Below are 19,637 nucleotides of genomic sequence, written 5' to 3' on the forward strand. Positions count from 1 at the left end.
ACCTTTCCCCATCAGCCAATCACTGGCTTGACACGTGAAACAGCTGTGGCCAGTGATTGGCTAAAAAGGGAAGGGTCCTACTACTTGTATGGAGACGCATGGAGACGAATGGCGTCTACAGGGACCGGGAGTGGGTGAGCAGAAGTTTTTTTTGTTATTTTTCTCCCTGTGCCCTTTTACTTAGCTCAGTGTTTTTCTACCAGCCTCCAGCTGTTGTGGAACTACTACTCACAGCATGCCTGGACAGCCTTTGCCAGTCTGGGCATGCTGGGAGTTGTAGTTTTGCAACAACTGGAGGCACCCTGGTTGGAAAACACTGTCTTTTAGTATTTAAATTTGTTTTGTACCTGCTCCGGCCGGCCCCCGCCCATAGAAGCACACAGGAGCCGGCCCGAGCAGATAATCACAAGTTTTCCAGGGGGGGGCGTATGGCTATATTGCAAAAAGCTAAATCGTGATTCGATTTCTTTTGCGATATGTCATGCAGCCTAGTATGCTTTAGGCTATGCTCCCTATAGTGGCTTATGTTTTGTGTAACCTGGCCCTACTCACCCTATTACAGATCAGTCTGCTTGACAATTGTACTAGAATCTGAATCTCCTCATAGGCTGTTTTTCTTGACTTTGTCATGTACAGGTATCTTAGTTTTCTACTGTCTGGACAGGTCAGGGACTACTTACATACACCTGCACATTGTAAGCCGTGTGTAATGTATGTGCCGTCGAAGAATATAGGATTATGTGCCGGGGCCCCTCCTCTATGCAGTTTAACACTCTAGTTTCCCATGATCTATCCCCAGCAGGTTACAATCTGGCTTTGCAGTTAATCTCTATTAGGGTTCACACGTACAGGATCTGCTGATTATTTTGCTGCATGATTTCTGCAGCTGGTTTTGTTACCCATTGACTTCAATGGGTAGCAAAATGAGGTGCAGAAAATATGCAGCAGATCTTGTACGTGTGGATGGGACTGGGCAGTAATTTAGAAGAAGGGGGTACTTCATCTTTATTTGTATAAATAAACACTTTTTTGTCTTTTTCCTACTCCAGGCATTACCCCAAGCAGTCCTTCACTACGGTGGCTGACACTCCAGAAAACCTCCGCTTGAAGCAGCAGAGTGAGCTGCAGAGCCAGGTGAGAATCCCCCTTGTCTCCCACACCTCCCATGTCTCCCACACCTCCCATGTCTCCCACACCTCCCATGTCTCCCACACCTCCCATGTCTCCCACACCTCCCATGTCTCCCACACCTCCCATGTCTCCCACACCTCCCATGTCTCCCACACCTCCCATGTTTCCCACACCTCCCATGTCTCCCACACCTCCCATGTGTTCTCTTTGTATCGGTGATGGATCTGTGCCTTCTTTTATGCTCACTACGTGCGCCCTTATGTTTGACACTTGTAGTTTTCGTAGTATTCCAGTTATATGTATGAGCAGACGCTATCAGGGGGTCCTGTTTGTTAGTTTATTGTTAGAGGACACTTCTCTCACAGGGTTAGAACAGCCCCATCAATCAAATGTAAACTGTGGGGAAAGCCAGAAGCAAGTGTTTGCAGTGCCCCTGCAGGTGAAATGAAGCATTACACATTTTTCAAAGCACTCAAGGTCCACTCTGTGTATTTTTGGATTTTTTTATGGTTTGGTTGTCATGGTTGTAAATTTGGCGTCAGCTCCTCACAAACACTGTAATGGTTTATTTTCCCTTGGGTCAGCTAAGTCATTTTCAGATAATGGGAAACTTACGTGACGCCAGATCTATTCTAAACAGAAACAGAAGTATTCTCACAATAAAGGGGACCGGTCATCACTGTCATGCTTCTTGAACCACAGGTTATCTGTGTGGTCCCCAGCAGCTTCTCCCCACCTCATAAGCCTTAAAGTGGTATTCCGGGTTTATACATCTTATCCTCTATCCAAAGGATAGGGGATAAGATGTATGATCGCAGGGGTCCCGCCGCAATCTCTGTGCTGCCCCCGGCATTCTGTGCCGGGCTCTGCTTCCGAGAAGGGGATGTGACATTACGCCAAGCCCCCTCCATTCATGTCTATGGGAGGGAGCGTGACATCCGTCACGCCCCCTCCCATAGACATGAATGGAGGGGGCGTGGTGTGATGTCACACCCCCTCAGGATCAGGCATGAAAGTGATAACAGGTTGGCTTTATTTTGCTACTCATGGAAACCCTTCATTGACCTCTGTCATTTATCAGACAGGGAACTCCAAAAATCCACTGTTTTTGGCGTTACCGGCCAACTGTTTAATGTTAACAAAAGATGTTGGGGAGAGAAGGATTGGGCATGTTAAAGGGGTATTCCAGGAAATAACTTTTTTTTTTTTTATATATATATATAAATCAACTGGCTCCAGATAGTTAAACAGATTTGTAAATTACTTCTATTAAAAAATCTTAATCCTTTCAGTACTTATGAGCTTCTGGAGAGAGCTATGGCTGAACTGACATTAAGCCAACAACTGTGTATGGCCACCTATTGTCTTCATCAACCACCTTCTTCAAAATGGCCAGTGAACTGACTTATGCTGCTATAACCAAGTCTAAAACAAATACTACCACCTCGGTATTAACTTTCATAACCATGTGACGCCGTCATGGCAACATAGACGATACAGGTTGTCCTTATTACAGCCTTGCAGGGGTTAAATGCTTTTCTTGGTTGTCATGGTTGCTGTGTCCTAGGCAACAGAGCAGTATTTCAAACATCCCTCTATGCCGTTGCTATATAAATGGAATTAAATAATTTGACGTTTGCTATGATCCTATATGTCTCGTATATTGTTCCGCTGTTACAGGAAGCAGAGGGCGAGGGGGAGTAATATTGTTTTTATTCCATAAGTTTCATAAAATCTATAAATGGCCAAATATATTTGGGTTTGGGTTCCGTCTCCTATAACACCCATTGACTGTATAGGTCAGCAGAATTCTGGAGGGGGATATGGGTGGGTTTTGGTTCCTCTCTTCAATCACAGTGACCATCTTTGGAATAAAGGTCGTTTACCATAGAGCTGCCCGTCAGTCTGTGTCTGAAAATGGGCAACCACCCGCGGTGGCCCATAGATGTGCTAGGAGGGTGACAGCTGCTCTCAAAGCTTTGTAGTTTTATTTATTTTTTTATATATAATCTGGTTGTGTTTATATTTGTCTCTTCTAGATCCGTTACAAGGAAGACTTCGAAAAGAATAAAGGCAAAGGCTTCAGTGTGGTGGCCGATACTCCTGAGCTGCAGAGAATTAAGAAGACACAGGACCAGATCAGTAATGTAAGTATCCAGAATACCCGCAGATGACGATGAAGGTTTCCTGAAGTCAGGCTGGTTAAAGGGGTACTCCACCCCTAGACATCTTATCCCCTATCCAAAGGATAGGGGAAAAGATGTCTGATCGTGGGGGTCCTGTCGCTGGGGACCCCCGCAATATAGCATGCGGCACCCACCTGTTACCGCTCCGGAAGAGCTGGAGGGGCTGGGTCCCGACCACGGGAATGGAAGATCGTGACATCACGACTTCACCTCCGTGTGACGTCACGCCCCGCCCCCTCCATGCAAGTCTATGGGAGGGGGCGTGACGGCCGTCACGCCCCCTCCCATAGACTTGCATGGAGGGGGTGGGGCATGACGTGAAGATCTTCCATTTCCGTGGTTGGGACCCAGACCCTCCAGCGCTTCAGGAGCGGTAACAGGTGGGTGCCACATGCTATATTGCAGGGGTCCCCAGCGGTGGGACCCCCGCGATCAGACATCTTATCCCCTATCCTTTGGATAAGGGGATAAGATGTCTAGGGGCGGAGAACCCCTTTAATGCCCCTACCATTATGAAGAAATAAATTAAAGTAGGTACTAAGAGGATAGAGGTGTGTGGCACATGCACAACACTAGTGTAGGCCCATCAAACTCTCTCCAATAGCTGGAGCGCCCCCAAGACTCCACAACATGCATGAACAGGTCGGAAAAAATGCTAAGCCATCCAGCCTTGTAATAACTGCTGAAAAGGGTGTCCTGTATGTTGACCTTTGACCTGGTAATGAAACCTAATCCAGGTATATAACTGTGTAGGTAGTAGAAGTGAGTTATGGATCTGATGAAAAGATCAGCACAATCTCAAAATACGTTACACTTTACTATAATAAAGAAGATCTTCATGCTTTGCCCTGGTTGTACACAGCATTTCCTCCTACCTGTTCATGCTCTCTGTTATGAGTCAGTGGTATACAGTGGGGAACGCGCCAAGGCATGCGCCTCACTATTCAAGCGCACAAAAGTCGCAAAAATGTTATATACTCCACTTGCAACTTTTTGGAAAGTGGGAGTGGGCTCTGCCCCCTCCAAGGTCAGACAGATTTACTATGATTTACCGAGTATATTGAATGAATTCTACATCAGTTCATAAATGGTTTAGATTTCTGTTTAAAGGTATATGCATAGCCAAGGATGCACCAAATGTATTAGGAGGAGTGCGTCCCCCTATTAGATTTGACAAATCTTATGCATAGAGGATTGTAAGCAGATAAAGACCACCCAGTCTGTCTAGTCAGCCCTTATAGTATGTTCTTTTTATCTTAGGCTAGATATATGGTTATTAGAGACAGCTTTAAAGGGACATTTAGTTCCGAACGCTGGGTGTGGGCTACGGGGGTCGTCACGCCCCCTGGTGACGTCATGCCCCGCCCCACCCCCTCTCAATGCAAGTCTATGGGTGGAGGCGTGATGGCAGAGCAGGGGTATGACATCACGTCTTTTCCCATCCACAGACTTATATCAGGGCTTGTTTTTTGCGTGACCAATTGTCCTTTGTAATAACACCTTTCATTCTACCATAAAATGTTCGATGCAACCAGAAAACCGCAAGTTTGCCAGTGACCCGACGGTAATGGCGGACATCAGCGATCGGGCTGATGTCTGCCATTAACCCCTCAGATGCTGTGATCAATACAGATGAATGCATTGTGGCAGTGCGGGTATACAAATGGAAGATCGCCCGCAGCAAATTGTAAATTGCCCCTTTTTCCCATTTTACAAAAAAAGTGTAAAAAATTTTTTTATAAACATATTTGGTATCGGCACGTGCGTTAATTTCCAAACTATGAAAATATTTTGTTAATGATCGCATATGGTGAACTGCGTAAATGAAAAAAAAAATAGCTGAAATTGCAGCTTTTTGGACACATCAGATCTCAGAAAAATGAAACAAAAAGTGATCAAAATGTCACATATACACAAATGTGGTACCAATAAAATCTACAAATCACAGTGCAAAAAACGAGTCCTCATACAGCCCCGTATATGGAAAATAGAGAGAATTAGAGGGTTTAGAATAGGCAGACTTATAACATCCTAATGTTGTTTAAAAAGTTATATATATATATATATATATATATTTTTTTTTTAAAGTAGTACAATAATAATAAAGCATGTACACATGGGGATCATTTTAATCGTATTGAACCACCGTAAATTGCACTGCGCAGAAACAAGACCCTCCAAAAGTAGCAAAATTGCAGTTTTTTTATGATGTACATTTTATGATGGACGGGTCCCGGCGACCGCCATAATAGTGAATGGGAGCCGCCGGGACCCGTTCTTTGCTGTTGCTCAACTTTATGAGAACAGCTGTTAAAGTCTCGATGGGGAGCAACGGCAGTGTGAAAGTAGCCTAAGGCCAAAATGAGCTGTGTCCTTAAAGGGGTACTCCGCTGCTCAGCGTTTGGAACAAACTGTTCCGAATGCTCGAGCTTGCGCCGGGAGCTTGCCCCCTCATGACATCACGCCCCGCCCCCTCATGACATCACGCCCCACCCCCTCAATGCAAGTCTATGGGAGGGGGCATGACGGCTTCCATAGACCTGCATTGTGGGGGCAGGGTGTGATGTCATGAGGGGGCGGGGCTATGATGTCATGAGCTCCCGGCGCTGGCTCCAGCATTTGGACCAGTTTGTTCCAAACGCTGAGCAGCAGAGTACCCCTTTAAGGGGTTAAAGCAATCAACTATGTTTTTCTATTTCTGGATAACCCCTTTAAAGTTTTTGTTATTTTAGTGGGCAGGCAGGGGACAATAAGAAAATAATAAATCCCACCAGACAACCTCTTTAAAGGGGTACTCCGGTACCAAATTTCTATGGTTAGGTAGCGTGTTTGTTGCTAGTTGAGCCTTTTTGTAATTTACATGTGTTAGATCTATCCCCAGTCTGTGATTTTTACTGACCCGTTTGCTTTGGCAGAAGTTCAGTAGTTTATCAGGCTGGATGTTACGGTCGTCCACAATCAACGCCATGTTTATTGAATGCTGTGGACGAACGTCAGCTCTGTGGGCGTTTTTTGTTTGTTTGGGGCAGCAAGTGTGGTCGGCCCTTTCCCCTCCCATCTAATGAATATTCCCTGCTGTCACTTAGTGCTCTTACTGGATTGGTTTGGCGTCTCGTCTCCATGCCTCTTTTTCGCTGTTCGCACCTATTGTCCTGTTTCCCCGGCGCATGCGTTGTTTGGAGATTTTGCTTTCATGACGCTGTTGTGGCTCATCCACTTAGGCTGCTTTCGGTGTGCTGACGTCACTTAGGAGGAAATGCTCTTGATCGGTCAGGGTCTGTGCCAGTGTGTTTGTGTTTCGGACAAACAAAGACAACGCGACATCACAGCTGCACACACACGTTCAGGAGGCAGAGCGGGGAACGGGAGTGACAAAACCACAAAGTAGGCAGAACCTTTCCGCACAGAAAAAATGCTGGGCGGGATCAAAAAACAGGCAAAGAGGCATGCTGGGACTAGTAGTTTACTGACTGCTTGCAAACCGGAAATTCACACTACACTACAAGCCCAGACAGGAAAGAAAAAGGGACAGAAACAACAACTAAGACAAGACAGCAGTCTGAAGATGAAACTCAACAGAAAATGTATGTATAAAAACCAGAAAAAACCCTTTGTCACCGGAGGACCCCTTTAATGTTCTCCTCAATCACAGATAGAGTTTGTCTAGGAGTCTGACTCTCTAGTAGAGATGAGCGAACTTACAGTAAATTCGATTCGTCACAAACTTCTCGGCTCGGCAGTTGATGAATTACCCTGCATAAATGAGTTCAGCTTTCAGGTGCTCCAGTGGGCTGGAAAAGGTGGATACAGTCCTAGGAGACTCTTTCCTAGGACTGTATCCACCTTTTCCAGCCCACCGGAGCACCTGAAGGCTGAACTAATTTATGCAGGATAAGTCATCAACTGCTGAGCCGAGAAGTTTGTGACGAATCAAATATACTGTAAGTTCGCTCATCTCTACTCTCTAGTAAACAGTTTTTTTTTATATTCCTCCTCTCCAACATTTAGCACTGAAATTATTTTGCATTTATAAAACTACATCACTCAATTTTATTTATTTTTTTTTCCGAAAATTTCCATTATTCCGGAGAAAACCAGGAGAAAACTGTTCTATTCCATGGCATGAAAATTTCTGGAAATTTTACATCTATAGTTAGCACTATAGAATAAACTATGCAGGACTGCTGGGCCCGTATAGCGCAGCCCGCCTGACAGAAAATGATGGCTTATCCCAGTGGTCTTCAAACTGTGGCCCTCCAGATGTTGCAAAACTACAATTCCCAGCATGCCCGGACAGCCGTTGGCTGTCCGGGCATGCTGGGAGTTGTAGTTTTACAACATCTGGAGGCCCACAGTTTGAAGACCGCTGGCTTATCCTGTGTTAGGCCATCAATCAATTTTAACTTCACTTACTGTGCATTTACCAACCACTCCTGCTTGATGTTTATTTTTTTTTAGTAATAAAACTACTCTTTCAGTATTAAATATTTTCTGACATTGATTAGAAAGTGATTTATAATTGATACTCGCCTGCCCCCAATCCCCTGCTGCTGCTGTTCATAAAGTCTCCAGCTCCCCGCGCCTCTGATTAAATTTACGGGTCGACACCGCAGGTTCGTCACTTTAGCTCTCTCCTGACTTTGTTTACCGAGTTGCAGCAATGATGTGCCCCTAGATCTACGTCACCACTGCCCGTCAGGATGTGACCTCAGCGCCGTCCGGCACAAGACCACTGATTGGGCAGAGCGGTAACATGGGTATACAGGTACATTATCTCTGCAGCCATGTAAAGATGGCAGGTAGGACTGCAGCTGTGGTGCTGAATGTGGCAAAGATTAGCATTTCGGCAACCCCCTATACAAATTCTCCTGTACAAGTAACACATTTTGCTGAATGGCGCACATTTTTCATGGCACTGTTGAGTAAAAGTGTAGATGCTCCACTCTATGATAAGCCACATTGGTTCCTCTTTAGTAAATGCTAGAGATGAGCGAATTTACAGTAAATTCGATTCGTCACGAACTTCTCGGCTCGGCAGTTGATGACTTATCCTGCATAAATTAGTTCAGCCTTCAGGTGCTCCTGTGGGCTGGAAAAGGTGGATACAGTCCTAGGAAAGAGTCTCCTAGGAATGTATCCACCTTTTCCAGCCCACGGGAGCGCCTGAAAGCTGAACTAATTCATGCAGGATAAGTCATCAACTGCCGAGCCGAGAAGTTCGTGACGAATCGAATTTACTGTAAATTCGCTCATCTCTAGTAAATACTATTTGACCAGACTAGGCAGTAAAGGCTTTACTTGGGAATATCTTGTAATAACCACCAAGCTGCTTTTTTCTTGTAGATCAAATATCATGAAGAGTTTGAGAAGAGCCGGATGGGAAACCCCTCCATGGAGGCTGGTGATATGGACCGCAGAGGTTCCGATGATGTTCCAAATTTCCGCCGACCCCCCTCAGAGATAATGCAACCCCATCTCCCCCCGGCCAGTAGCTCAGGTAATTGAATTATAAGCCCATTGGCCCATTCATTGGATATGTCCTTGAACGTCTATGAGCAATGGTTCGGTTATCCATCATTCTGTGACTGAGCCGTGCCCCCATAAAACCTTTTTGTTTTATTATGTAGGTTTATTGTGGATTAGATGGGATGGATGGCGTTTGTGTGCAGCAAATTCTCTGGAGTAAAAGAAAAATTAAGAGGCTGAACACTGCAGAACATAATAGCCCTTTGAGACCCATATATCGGGCCTGATCTCTGGACATTTGGAATAATCTCTTGACCTGATTGGATATATAGATCCATCACATGTTATGGGGGGGGGGTTGCTGCAGTACATGCTACAATGCTTCAGCAGGCATTAGGTAATTAGATAGAAGTTACAGCATGTAAGCAGTAAAAATGGCCTTGAGGGGATTGCTATAGGGCAGGTATGTGGTTAGAGGATGACTGCTGACAGACATTAATGGGTTATTTATGATATCATACATCACCAGAAGAATGTGTGGATCAATTATTCTTGCTTGCTACTTGTGATGACGGTCAGAGTCATTGTGAGTCTCTGTAGAGACATAGAGGCTATGGGTTTTGATGGCTGCTTTGCCACAGATTGTCTTTTATGTATGAACATTGTGGTATTGAGTTAATCTGATCAGGATTTAAAGTGAACCTTTTATCAGGAAAAATATTATTAGACAAACAGGTACAAATAATACATCTTACGCGCCAACCGTGTCCTGGAGAGCTCAACCCATTCTTCACTGTATTCTATTGTACCATAAATAGTCATCAGGGCAGGCAGCTCCTAAGAACTAGTAACCGTCTCATGGCTGTAATCGCATCTATTAAGACATGATCACATCATCTACAGAGTAGGGATCGACCGATATAATTTTTTTTTGGGCCGATACCGATAATTTGCGACCTTTCAGGCCGATAACTTATACCAATATTACCCCCAACCCCCCCCCCCCCCCCCGGACCCGCAGATCAGTGATTTAAAGCAGGCGCTTTAAATCAATGAACTGCAGTGGCTTTTGCAGAGCCAGAGAACGCCGCCACCTGCTTCTCTCCCCCTGCCTGTCCTGGGGTCCTCCCTAGTCCAACCACCACCGCCGCTGCCCCATTGCCTCCGCCATCCCCACGCTACTTCTGGCTCTGGCAGCATCCTGAGCTGTCACTGTGCACACTGATGGTGATGTCACGTTGAGGACGTCACTCGTCATTGTGCAGCGCGCAGGACGTCGCAGGAGCCAGAAGTAGTGCGGGCCCCGGGAACAGGTAATTAGAAAACCCGAGGATGGGGAAGGCAATGGAGCAGCGGCAGCGGTGGTCTCTGGCTGGGGAGGCGGGGTGGGGAGGGGGGACATTATCGGCAAGGTAATTGCCGATACCGATAATGTCCAAAATCGTGAATATCGGCCAAACCGATAATCGGTCGATCCCTACTTCAGAGCTCTAGGGAAAGCAGTGTATGAAGTAGGATGCTCACTGGCTTGTCAATCACATCTCAGCAGGCGTGATTACAGACCTGAGACCTTGACTAGTTCTCAGGAGCTTCCTGCCCCGATGACTAGTATTAGCATACAGCATGGGATAGTTTAAAGGGTTCACCCGCACTGAACCCAGTACACATGAGATATAACTATAACTCTGCTGCCATTCAGGAGTATTGGGGTCAGTTACTAACATGCTAATGCCGTCCTTTGTGCAATGAAGGCAGGAGGCGGCATATAGAGCTTACCTGCCTCCTTTCCCTCTGCTCCCTTATGCCGCCCACAGAGCGCTCACATGGGCGAAGGCTCCTCCATGAGGCAGGGAAGCTCTGTACACGGTCTGTTTCTCTTTAAGACCTTTTTCACAAATTGAAATTTCCAAGCGGAAACTGGTGGAAAAATTCCATTTGAAAATTTCATTGCAGCAGTCATATTGTTTTCAATAAGATTCCGCCGCACCGTACACATGGCAGAACTTCTGCCTCTGAAACATCTGCCGCATAAATGTAAATTCCAGCCTCCCCAAAAGGAATTAACATGTAAATTTTTTCTGTGAAATCTGCTTCCAAATGGTTCTAACATCGGCAAGTGTTGCTGGACCCTGCGGAATGTCTGTAGAATAATTTTCTAGGAGGTGCAGTATTATGTGTTCTTGTTACTTAAAAAATGTTTTACCTGATGACATGATCCCTTTTAAAGGAGTATTCCAGGATTTTTTTTTTGATTTGACTATGCTACAGGGGCTGTAAAGTTAGTGTTCATAATATAGTGTGGTCTCGCAATTCTTCTGTGATTTTCGCCCCAGTATTTTTAACAGCATACAAAATGACTCCGGTCTCGGGTTTTCCCAGGTTGCAGTGCGTCGAGACATGACATCACTAGTCAGGTGTGCAAAGGGAGCCTGTCCTGCTTCAATAGGTGGAGCGACCGCTGGAGGAACCCTAGTTAGAAAACACTGGTCTTTTGAATGGAATGCAGCTCATTTGTGTTTCAATGGGGTGGGGGGTGGCTGATGTGTGGGAGGGAGGAAAGGAACTATGGGATGTGTAGTTTGAGAACAAAATCCAACAGGAAATACCCAGTTTACAAAAAGATAGCCTCAGTGTTATGGTAATCTCACAACATAGACATTTAGTCCCAAGACAAGCGCAGATCCTTCCTAAGCATGTCCATTACTGTCTGGCAGTTAACTACTAAAATCATCTTATGGTGGATAACTCCTTTAAAGAGGTTGTACAGGGATTGAAATATTTTGAGAAAGGACCCAGGGCACTACCACAATAATATAAGAAAAGGGCCATACTCTCCTGCCTTGATCCCCTGCCACAGCAGTCCTGTCAGTTCCTGATCCCCTGATTCCTACACCTCTTGGCATCCATACAGGAACTTATTAAGGTCGATCACTGCTTTGGCCAATGATTGGCTGGATGGACAGTTTTTGCATGTCAGAAGGCGATGGGAGTTCAGTGTCAGGGAATTTGGGTAGGTAAGTATGGCTTATAATTACATGGGCTGAGTATGGTATAATATATCTCAGCCCTGTTTAAGTGAAAAAGTAAACCCTTCTTTCTAAGGCTTCATTCACACTATGATTTGGGCATACGTTTGACTGATCTGGCGGGGAAATTTAAACACCAGTTGCTGCCATAACCCCACCGGACCTGTGCCGCACCCCATTCATTACCTCGGTTCAAATATGAGCCGACCAGAGCCACTAGCTGGGTGCGGTGCAGGTCCGGTAGGGATATGGCAACAGTCTGTTTTTACATTTCCCTATAGCTGTATGGCATAATTGTGGTGTGAATTCACCCTAAGTTTGGACAACCACTTTAAATTATCACAGGTTACGTTTCTGCAGGCCAGCGATCAGCTGATCACCCGGGGCTGTGAATTTGTCAGAAACCACATGATTTTTAAATACATGCATGTTACGTGTACAATGTATTTTTGACATATATTTAAACGTATGGCTATATGTTTTTATGGGTTTCCATACTTTTTTTTTTATCCTTGTGAAAAAATGAGTGTAAGGCTTCACAATTTCCTGTTTTCTATTGACTGTAAAAAAACAAAACAAAAACCAGTGTACGATATAGTAGGCATTTTCCAAGAACAAACAAGTGTGGTATGTAAGGGTCTGTTCACCTCATGAGTTGAGTGTATAAATTTGAATAAAACAAATCGCTCGACGTACCTGTAGACTTTTGATAAAGCATTGTGACGTCTTTACATCTGTGTATATATATATATATATATATATATATATATATATATATATATATATATATATATATATATATGTGTTTTATGGGATGGAATAGCATACCGTGCTTTGCTTTCCTTGAAAATCATATATGCCCAATGTATCCACCGGAGCAGTGTTTCACAACCAGTGTGTTTCCAACAGTTGTAGAACTACAACTTCCAGAATGCTGGCAAGTTGTAGTTTTGCAGCCACTGAAGGCTTGGCCTGGTTAGAAAACAGTGCAGAGCAGCTCTTTGTTAGTGCCTCTTCTGTGACTTATAGAAACCCATTTCTATTACCTTTTTTTCTGTTCCAACATTAAATGTAAACAGGGATCTCCTTCTGGAGACAACTCATTTACATTTCCTGCATATTTGGCCAGTTGCTGAGACTTGTAGTTCCATAATATAAGCAGTTATGTGTGAGTTGGCTCAGGTTAGTTGTTTCTGTTGAATATCAATTTGAAAACCGATTGTGATTTAGTTTGTGTTCTTGCTGTTTAATAGCTTATCAACATCAAAGGCAACCACAGCCGCAGCAGCAGCCGCCAAAATACGGTTATCATGAACCAGCAGCCCCTGTCGCCACCCAGCACAGCGCTCCAGCAGGAGGGGTGAGTGCACTTCATGTATGTACTGCCATTTTTTGTAGGTGAGAAAATTGCCATATGGAAGTGATGGCGACACAGGACTCAACCTTCACTTTGTCTTCCTCAATTATGTAAAGGTGAAATGCACAGAAATTCCACTTCACTATAGTTTAAGATCTGGTTCCTCAGTTTTATTCCCATATTCAAAAATGTCTTACTTCACAAGCTAAATATTGGAACAGCTTGGGCTTACCTGGAAGGTGCCCATAAAATAATTAAGCCAGATAAAAGATACCATTAGCGATGTTACAAAAAATAACATTTTGTTACATAAGTTTTGTTTGAAGGGGTTATCAAATTTAGTAAAATGTATCCCCTTTCCAAAGAATAGGGGATAAGTGTCAGATCGTGGGGAACCGACCCCTGCGATCTTCTGCACGGCACTTCGTCTCTCCTCGTGCACGCGTGTCCTCCGTGCAGTTCTATGGGAGAGCTGAAATGCTGTACTCGTTTATTTCTTGCTCTACCATAGAGATGCATGGAGCTTTGTCTAGTAGTCAACACAGCTCCGTGCGTGGGGAGTGGCCAGGAAAGGGGATGAAAGGCCCCACTACCAAACCTGCCATCCCATTAAAATCCTTGTGCATGGTTTTTGTGTAAACACGTTTGCACTTTTTACTTGCACTTGGGTGATTTGAGAGCACGTACCTCGGCATCCCATTAAAATCCATGCCCAATAACAGGACTTCTCTAACAACCTATGTCTATGGATTTAACTATTTTCTGGATTTCCCATATCTCAACCAGCTTTCCCTGGATGAAATATGCCCTTCCTGAAACCTGGTATCCACATCAAACAGGTACCTTGGGAGATATCATTCCCTACGACCATTCCTGATGATTGGTGCCGGTCTAAACACCCAAACTTCTACCAATAACATTTTAAACCTGTCAAATGTAAATGAGAGGAACACATTAACACCCTCTTAGGTCATGGGCTGAATTCTGTTAGTTGTTTTTCTGCACATACTTGGGGAGATTTATCAAAATCTGTGCAGAGGAAAAGTTAATCAGTTGCCCATAGCAACCAATCAGATCGCTTCTTTCATTTTATATAGGCCTTTGTTAAAATGAAAGATGCCACCTGATTGGTTGTTATGGGCAACCCATCAGCTTTTCCTCTGCACAGGTATTGATAAATCTCTGTTCAGTCAGATAAGGATGAAGAATCCAGCCAGGAATAATAATGTGCTGAATGTAAAGCATCTATTCTACGATGGTTTTAGAAGATGAAGGACAAGGTCACAGTGTCCCCCTTCTGAATAAGTAGATCTGGAATAAATTGCAAAGAGATTTATCAAAACCTGTCCAAAGGAAAAGTTGCCCATAGCAACCAATCAGCTCGCTTTCACTTTTAGCAAGGCCTCTGCAAAATGAAAGAAGCGATCTGCTTGGTTGCTATTGGCAACTTTGCACAGGTTTTGATAAATCTCCCTCATTGGAATCTGAATTAACGTATAAATAAATAGTGAGGGTCCTTTAAGACAATCTTACATGGCTCATGATACGGGCAGGGTCGCACAAATGATTCCTGTATTGTTTGTGCTGCGCTTTAATTAAATTATTGTTGGTTGCACATCCCTAATTACCATGGGGAGAGGTGTGGCCGATGAATGATAATTTTTAGGCCTTCATGCGCCCAATCAATGAGTAGCTTCAACTTATCGCTGGGCCTATTAAAACACAGGACAATGTTGGCGTATTTGGCTGATAATGGCCCTCTGTAATAGGGAGTTGTAATACCCAAAACAGCCTATGGACAAAGTGTAGCCATTTTTCTTATATAATCAAAACCTTTTAACCCCCTTAACGACAATGGACGTCATGGTGCTGTGGTACTTAACACACCATGGCATACATTTACGCACCGCCATGACCGCGAGCAACGGACCAGTGTTCGCGTCATGCGTGGCAGTTCCCGGCTGCTATCAGCAGCCAGGGACACGCCGGTAATGGCGGACATCCGCGATCGTGCTGATGTCTGCCATTAACCCCTCAGATGCTGTGATCAATACAGATCCACGGCATCTGCGGCAGTGCAGTACTTTAAATGGTTGATCGCATCGCCCGCAGCGCTGCCGCGGGGATCCAATCATCCAGCATGGCGGCCGGAGGTCCCCTCACCTGGCTCCGGCCGTCTCTTGGGGTCTTCTGCTCTGGCCGGACATCAAGCAGACGAGACCAGACGATGACCGATAACGCTGATCGGTGCTATGCTCAGCACTGAACAGTATTAGCAATCAAACGATTGATATAGATAGTCCCCTATCTGGATTATTAAAGTGTAAAAATGAAAGTAAAAAAAATGTGAAAAACCCCCTCCCCCAATAAATATTTAAAATGTCCTATTTTACCCCCATAAAGTGTAAAAAAAATAAAAATAATGAATACATATATTTGAGATCGCTGCGTGCGTAAATGTCCAAACTATTAAAATATAATGTTATTGATCCCATGGCATGAACGTAAAAAAAAGCGCAGAATTGCTGCTTGCTTGTCACATTTTATAAAAAGAAAAAATAAATTAATAAAAGATTTATATACACAAATGTGGTATCAATAAAAAGTACAGATCATGGCGCAAAAAATTTGCCCTAATACCGCCCATTATACGGAAAAATTAAAAAGTTATAGGTCGTCAAATTAGAAGGGTTTTAAACATACAAATTTGGTTAAAAATTAGCGATTTTTTTTTTTAAGCACAACAGTAATAGAAAAGTATATAATCATGGGTAACATTTTAATCGTATTGACAAACAGAATAAAGAACAGACGTCATTTTTACCGAAAATTGTATGGCGTGAAAAAGAAATCTTGCAGAATTGCGGTTTTCTTTTTAATTTTCCCACACAAATAGTATTGTTTTTTTGGTTGCGCCATACATTTTTTGGTAAAATGAATGATGTCATTAACAGGACAACTGGTGGCGCAAAAAACAAGCCCTCATACTAGTGTGTGGATGAAAATATAAAAGTTACGATTTTTAGAAGACGAGGAGGAAAAAACGAAAATGCAAAAATAAAATTGGCCTGGTCCTTAAAGGGGGAGTACCGTGCTGACAACTTATGCCCTATCTAAAGGATAGGGTGATAAGTTGCCTGATCACGCAGCACCCCGCTCTCATCAGGCCCCGGAGCGAACCTCTGCTCCGGGTCTGATGACGGGGCCGGTGATTGTGACGTCACAGCTCCGCCCCCCTGTGACTTCACGCTCTGCCCCCTCAATGCAAGTCTATGGCAGGGGGCGAGACAGCTGTCTCGCCCCCTGCCATAGACTTAGATTGAGGAGGCGGAGCGTGACATCACATGGGGGCGGAGCCGTGACTTCACGATACTCCCGCCCTGTGATTGGCAGTCATCAGACCCGGAGCAATGTTCGCTCTGGGGCCTGATGAGAGCGGGGTGCTGCGTGCGAGATCGCGGGGGTCCCCAGCTGCGGGACCCCGCGCGATCAGGCAACTTGTCCCCTATCCTTTAGATAGGGGATAATTTGTCAGCACGGTACTACCCCTTTAAGGTCAAAATGAGCTTGGTCCTTAAGGGGTTTAGGGGGGTTTGTAATACAGTACAATACAATACAAATCTGTATACTTATATTTCTGGCTCTACAACCCCTTTTTAAGATTTTAACCAGTTTTTTTACATTCCCAGTAGTTCATATAAACTATTGGAAGGAAAATGCTCCATAGCGAAAATCATTCCCATCATTGTAGGTGCAGTAATGAATTTTCTTTTCATAAGCAGCATCCTTCTAGTGAAAGTGACTAGAGCAGTGTTTCCCACCCAGGGTGCCTAACACTGGATTAGAGGGTCGATCAGATTTGGTTGCACGTAGTTCTGTGTATAAATGACCGTCTAATAAGCTCCTTCCCGTTTTCTTTTTTTTTACAGAAGCGATTCCGAGCCGTGTATGATTACTCTGCAGCAGATGAAGACGAGGTCTCCTTCCAGGATGGCGACACTATTATCAATGTGCAGCAGATCGATGACGGGTGGATGTATGGAACCGTGGAGCGCACAGGGGAGACGGGCATGCTTCCTGCCAATTACGTTGAAGCCATCTGATTGGAGAGAACTCGCCTCATCTCTCTTCCTCACAATCATGAAGCATTCCAGTGCAGCCCTGTCCCAGCTTTGGGAAGGGTGGTCTCCACCTCTCCCTGTCTCAGCATTCTCTCTTAAACCCTCTTTGCTGCCCTCTGGCGCCAGAAGAGAAAAAAAAAGACCTCTTCATCTTTTAGTCACTGGAGGGAGCACCCTGAGGAGATGTCTCCCGCTTTACTTCCCCATCTGTTACGTCTGATTGTCTATGCGCTTTGCACTGGTATAATTTTTTTTTTTATTTTAAGGACTTTTTTTTCCCCCCCTTCCCCTAATCTCAGTACACACATTCCTGAAGAAATCTTATTTTCCTTCCTCCAAATTTATGAGGTGGGTTAAGGTAATTCCCAATTACTAAGGTTTTTTGTTTTTTTTTTTGTATTTTTTTTTGTGACGACGGTTTACCATCCCAGTTTTATATATATATGAAATTCCGATGTATAGTTTGGAAATAATGACAGGGCCGTGTCTGACCTGCTAACCGCACTTGACACGTCATTACACGTATCACATTCTCGTGCAAATTTCTTCTATACGTACAGCAGGCTCGAGCGACAACAGAAACATAACACATCATTGATCTGTAGCTGAAAGAGCAGCACCTTTCCCGGTAGAGAGAGCGTACAGAGGGGGGGGCCTAAGAGGTAGCTGCGACTTACCTTGCCGGATATGTGCCATTTCATTTCAGGAAATATTATAAACCCTATATAGAGTTTAGCTGATTAGTAAACAGCTTGAAAGATTTAATTATTTTATTTTACCTTCTCTCTTTCCATGTCTCAGTATATTTTATAAATATATATGTATATTTCCCCCCCCCCCCCCCTTTTTTTTTGGGGGGTACATCACCATCGAGTTTAGGGCTTAGGTAATAACAATCATTAAACATTAAAGGGACAAGTAAAACCATTAGAAAGTCTTTACACTTTCCATTTTACTGTAGGCCCTTGTCTTCTCCATGGCCCCATGACAGTATCTGGGAGGCTGTAGTGGAGCTTATAAAGGTTTTCTAGTGGTTGAGAGCGGAGAGGATTTCTCCCATCTACCTTATGTCCCCCTTTACATACTTGCTTTATATAGACTGAGAAATGCAGGTGCTGATCATGTATATCGACGAATTAAAGGGATAAGGATTATCCCATTCTACATTTTAGGCATTTGCCTTATGAAGAGCTTTGGCAGGTCTTCTGGTGCTGACATTCAACCAAATGCGTCTTGAGCCAAATTTTCTTCAGCCCTTTATCTGTCTTATTTGCTTTGGCCTAATCCCCTCCTGCGCAGACAGGTTGTGGTCTGTCGGGGGCACATCTTCACTCAAGTCCTGGTTCTGCACATGCTCTCCTCCTCATTTGGAAAGGAGTATAGAGATTCCCACATGCGGTGATCTGTAATATTGGGGACCAAGCACAAGCTGTTTCAATGTTCCTGAGATCACGTTTATTTAAAGCACAACTAGCAGAGCAAATGTAACTGGAACTTAATGTGAATTCTGGGTAATTCTGCAGAACTTCAATAACACTTCATACATTCCTTTACCATCAGGTGGGGTGCCATAGGCTAAACAGAATTCTAATAGAGGCACCCAGCCTCTTTAGAAGTATAAGCCTACGGGCAAAAAGTTGGGCAGGGAGGTGCCCCCCCCTCCTCCAAGTCTCAAAAAATGGACCAAGAAAGACATTCTTAACTCTTGCAGGGAAGGGGTTAATATCTATTGTATTCATTCCTCTCTGGACCAAACTTATTCCTTCCCTTCCATTATTCAGTGCACTTTCACCCTGACCCAGCGCAGAATAGGGGGTGAACGGATAATAAGATGCCCCTCCAAGTTGCCCTTCCTCCCGCCGCAGCCTTACTGTCTTGTGTACATGTCAATCATCTTTAAGTCATCATTTTTAGTTTTTTTTTTTTAATGGTTTATTATTACACCCCAGCTGGGAAGCCTTTGTATTAAACTGCTTGGGCCTATAATCATTTAGGGAAAATTAAAAAGAAATAATAAAAAAAAAAATCAATCATGCAGCTACCAAGAAAAGCTTTCTCGGTTTACTTAAATTTAAAATAAAAATATCATTTTTATCTGTGACTTTAATGTGTTTTATTTCCTAAGCAGTATAATGCCATTCTTTTCCATCTAGTCCGGATGTATAGTGTCTTATGAAAGTATTATTTACCGTGGATATAAATGGGTCTACACTTATGCATTTTGTGAAATGAAACATATTTCTAGTCTAGTATTCAAGCATTTCTGAAAATATACTACTAGTTGAGGTGTGTATATAGGTGTGTTTACTACTCCCTCATGTGCCTTTTTTTTGTTTTGCCCTGTTGCCAT

At 43.9% G+C, this 19,637-nt stretch overlaps 1 protein-coding gene across 1 annotated transcript in view; it reads left to right on the top strand.

Moving 5' to 3' along the window:
• The window catches only part of LASP1 (LIM and SH3 protein 1), a 65,855-nt gene extending 46,542 nt beyond the window's left edge, over window positions 1-19,313 (top strand). Inside the window, exons 3-7 of the mRNA XM_056548323.1 lie at window positions 1,050-1,134; window positions 3,171-3,278; window positions 8,661-8,814; window positions 13,063-13,169; window positions 17,096-19,313. Coding sequence (XP_056404298.1) covers window positions 1,050-1,134; window positions 3,171-3,278; window positions 8,661-8,814; window positions 13,063-13,169; window positions 17,096-17,269 — 628 coding nt within the window. The 3' untranslated portion in view covers window positions 17,270-19,313. The remainder of the gene's footprint in view (window positions 1-1,049; window positions 1,135-3,170; window positions 3,279-8,660; window positions 8,815-13,062; window positions 13,170-17,095) is intronic.
• Window positions 19,314-19,637: the final 324 nt, after the last annotated feature.

This window comes from Hyla sarda, chromosome 12 (genome assembly GCF_029499605.1).
Source record: "Hyla sarda isolate aHylSar1 chromosome 12, aHylSar1.hap1, whole genome shotgun sequence".
In the NCBI taxonomy this organism is placed as follows: domain Eukaryota; kingdom Metazoa; phylum Chordata; class Amphibia; order Anura; family Hylidae; genus Hyla; species Hyla sarda.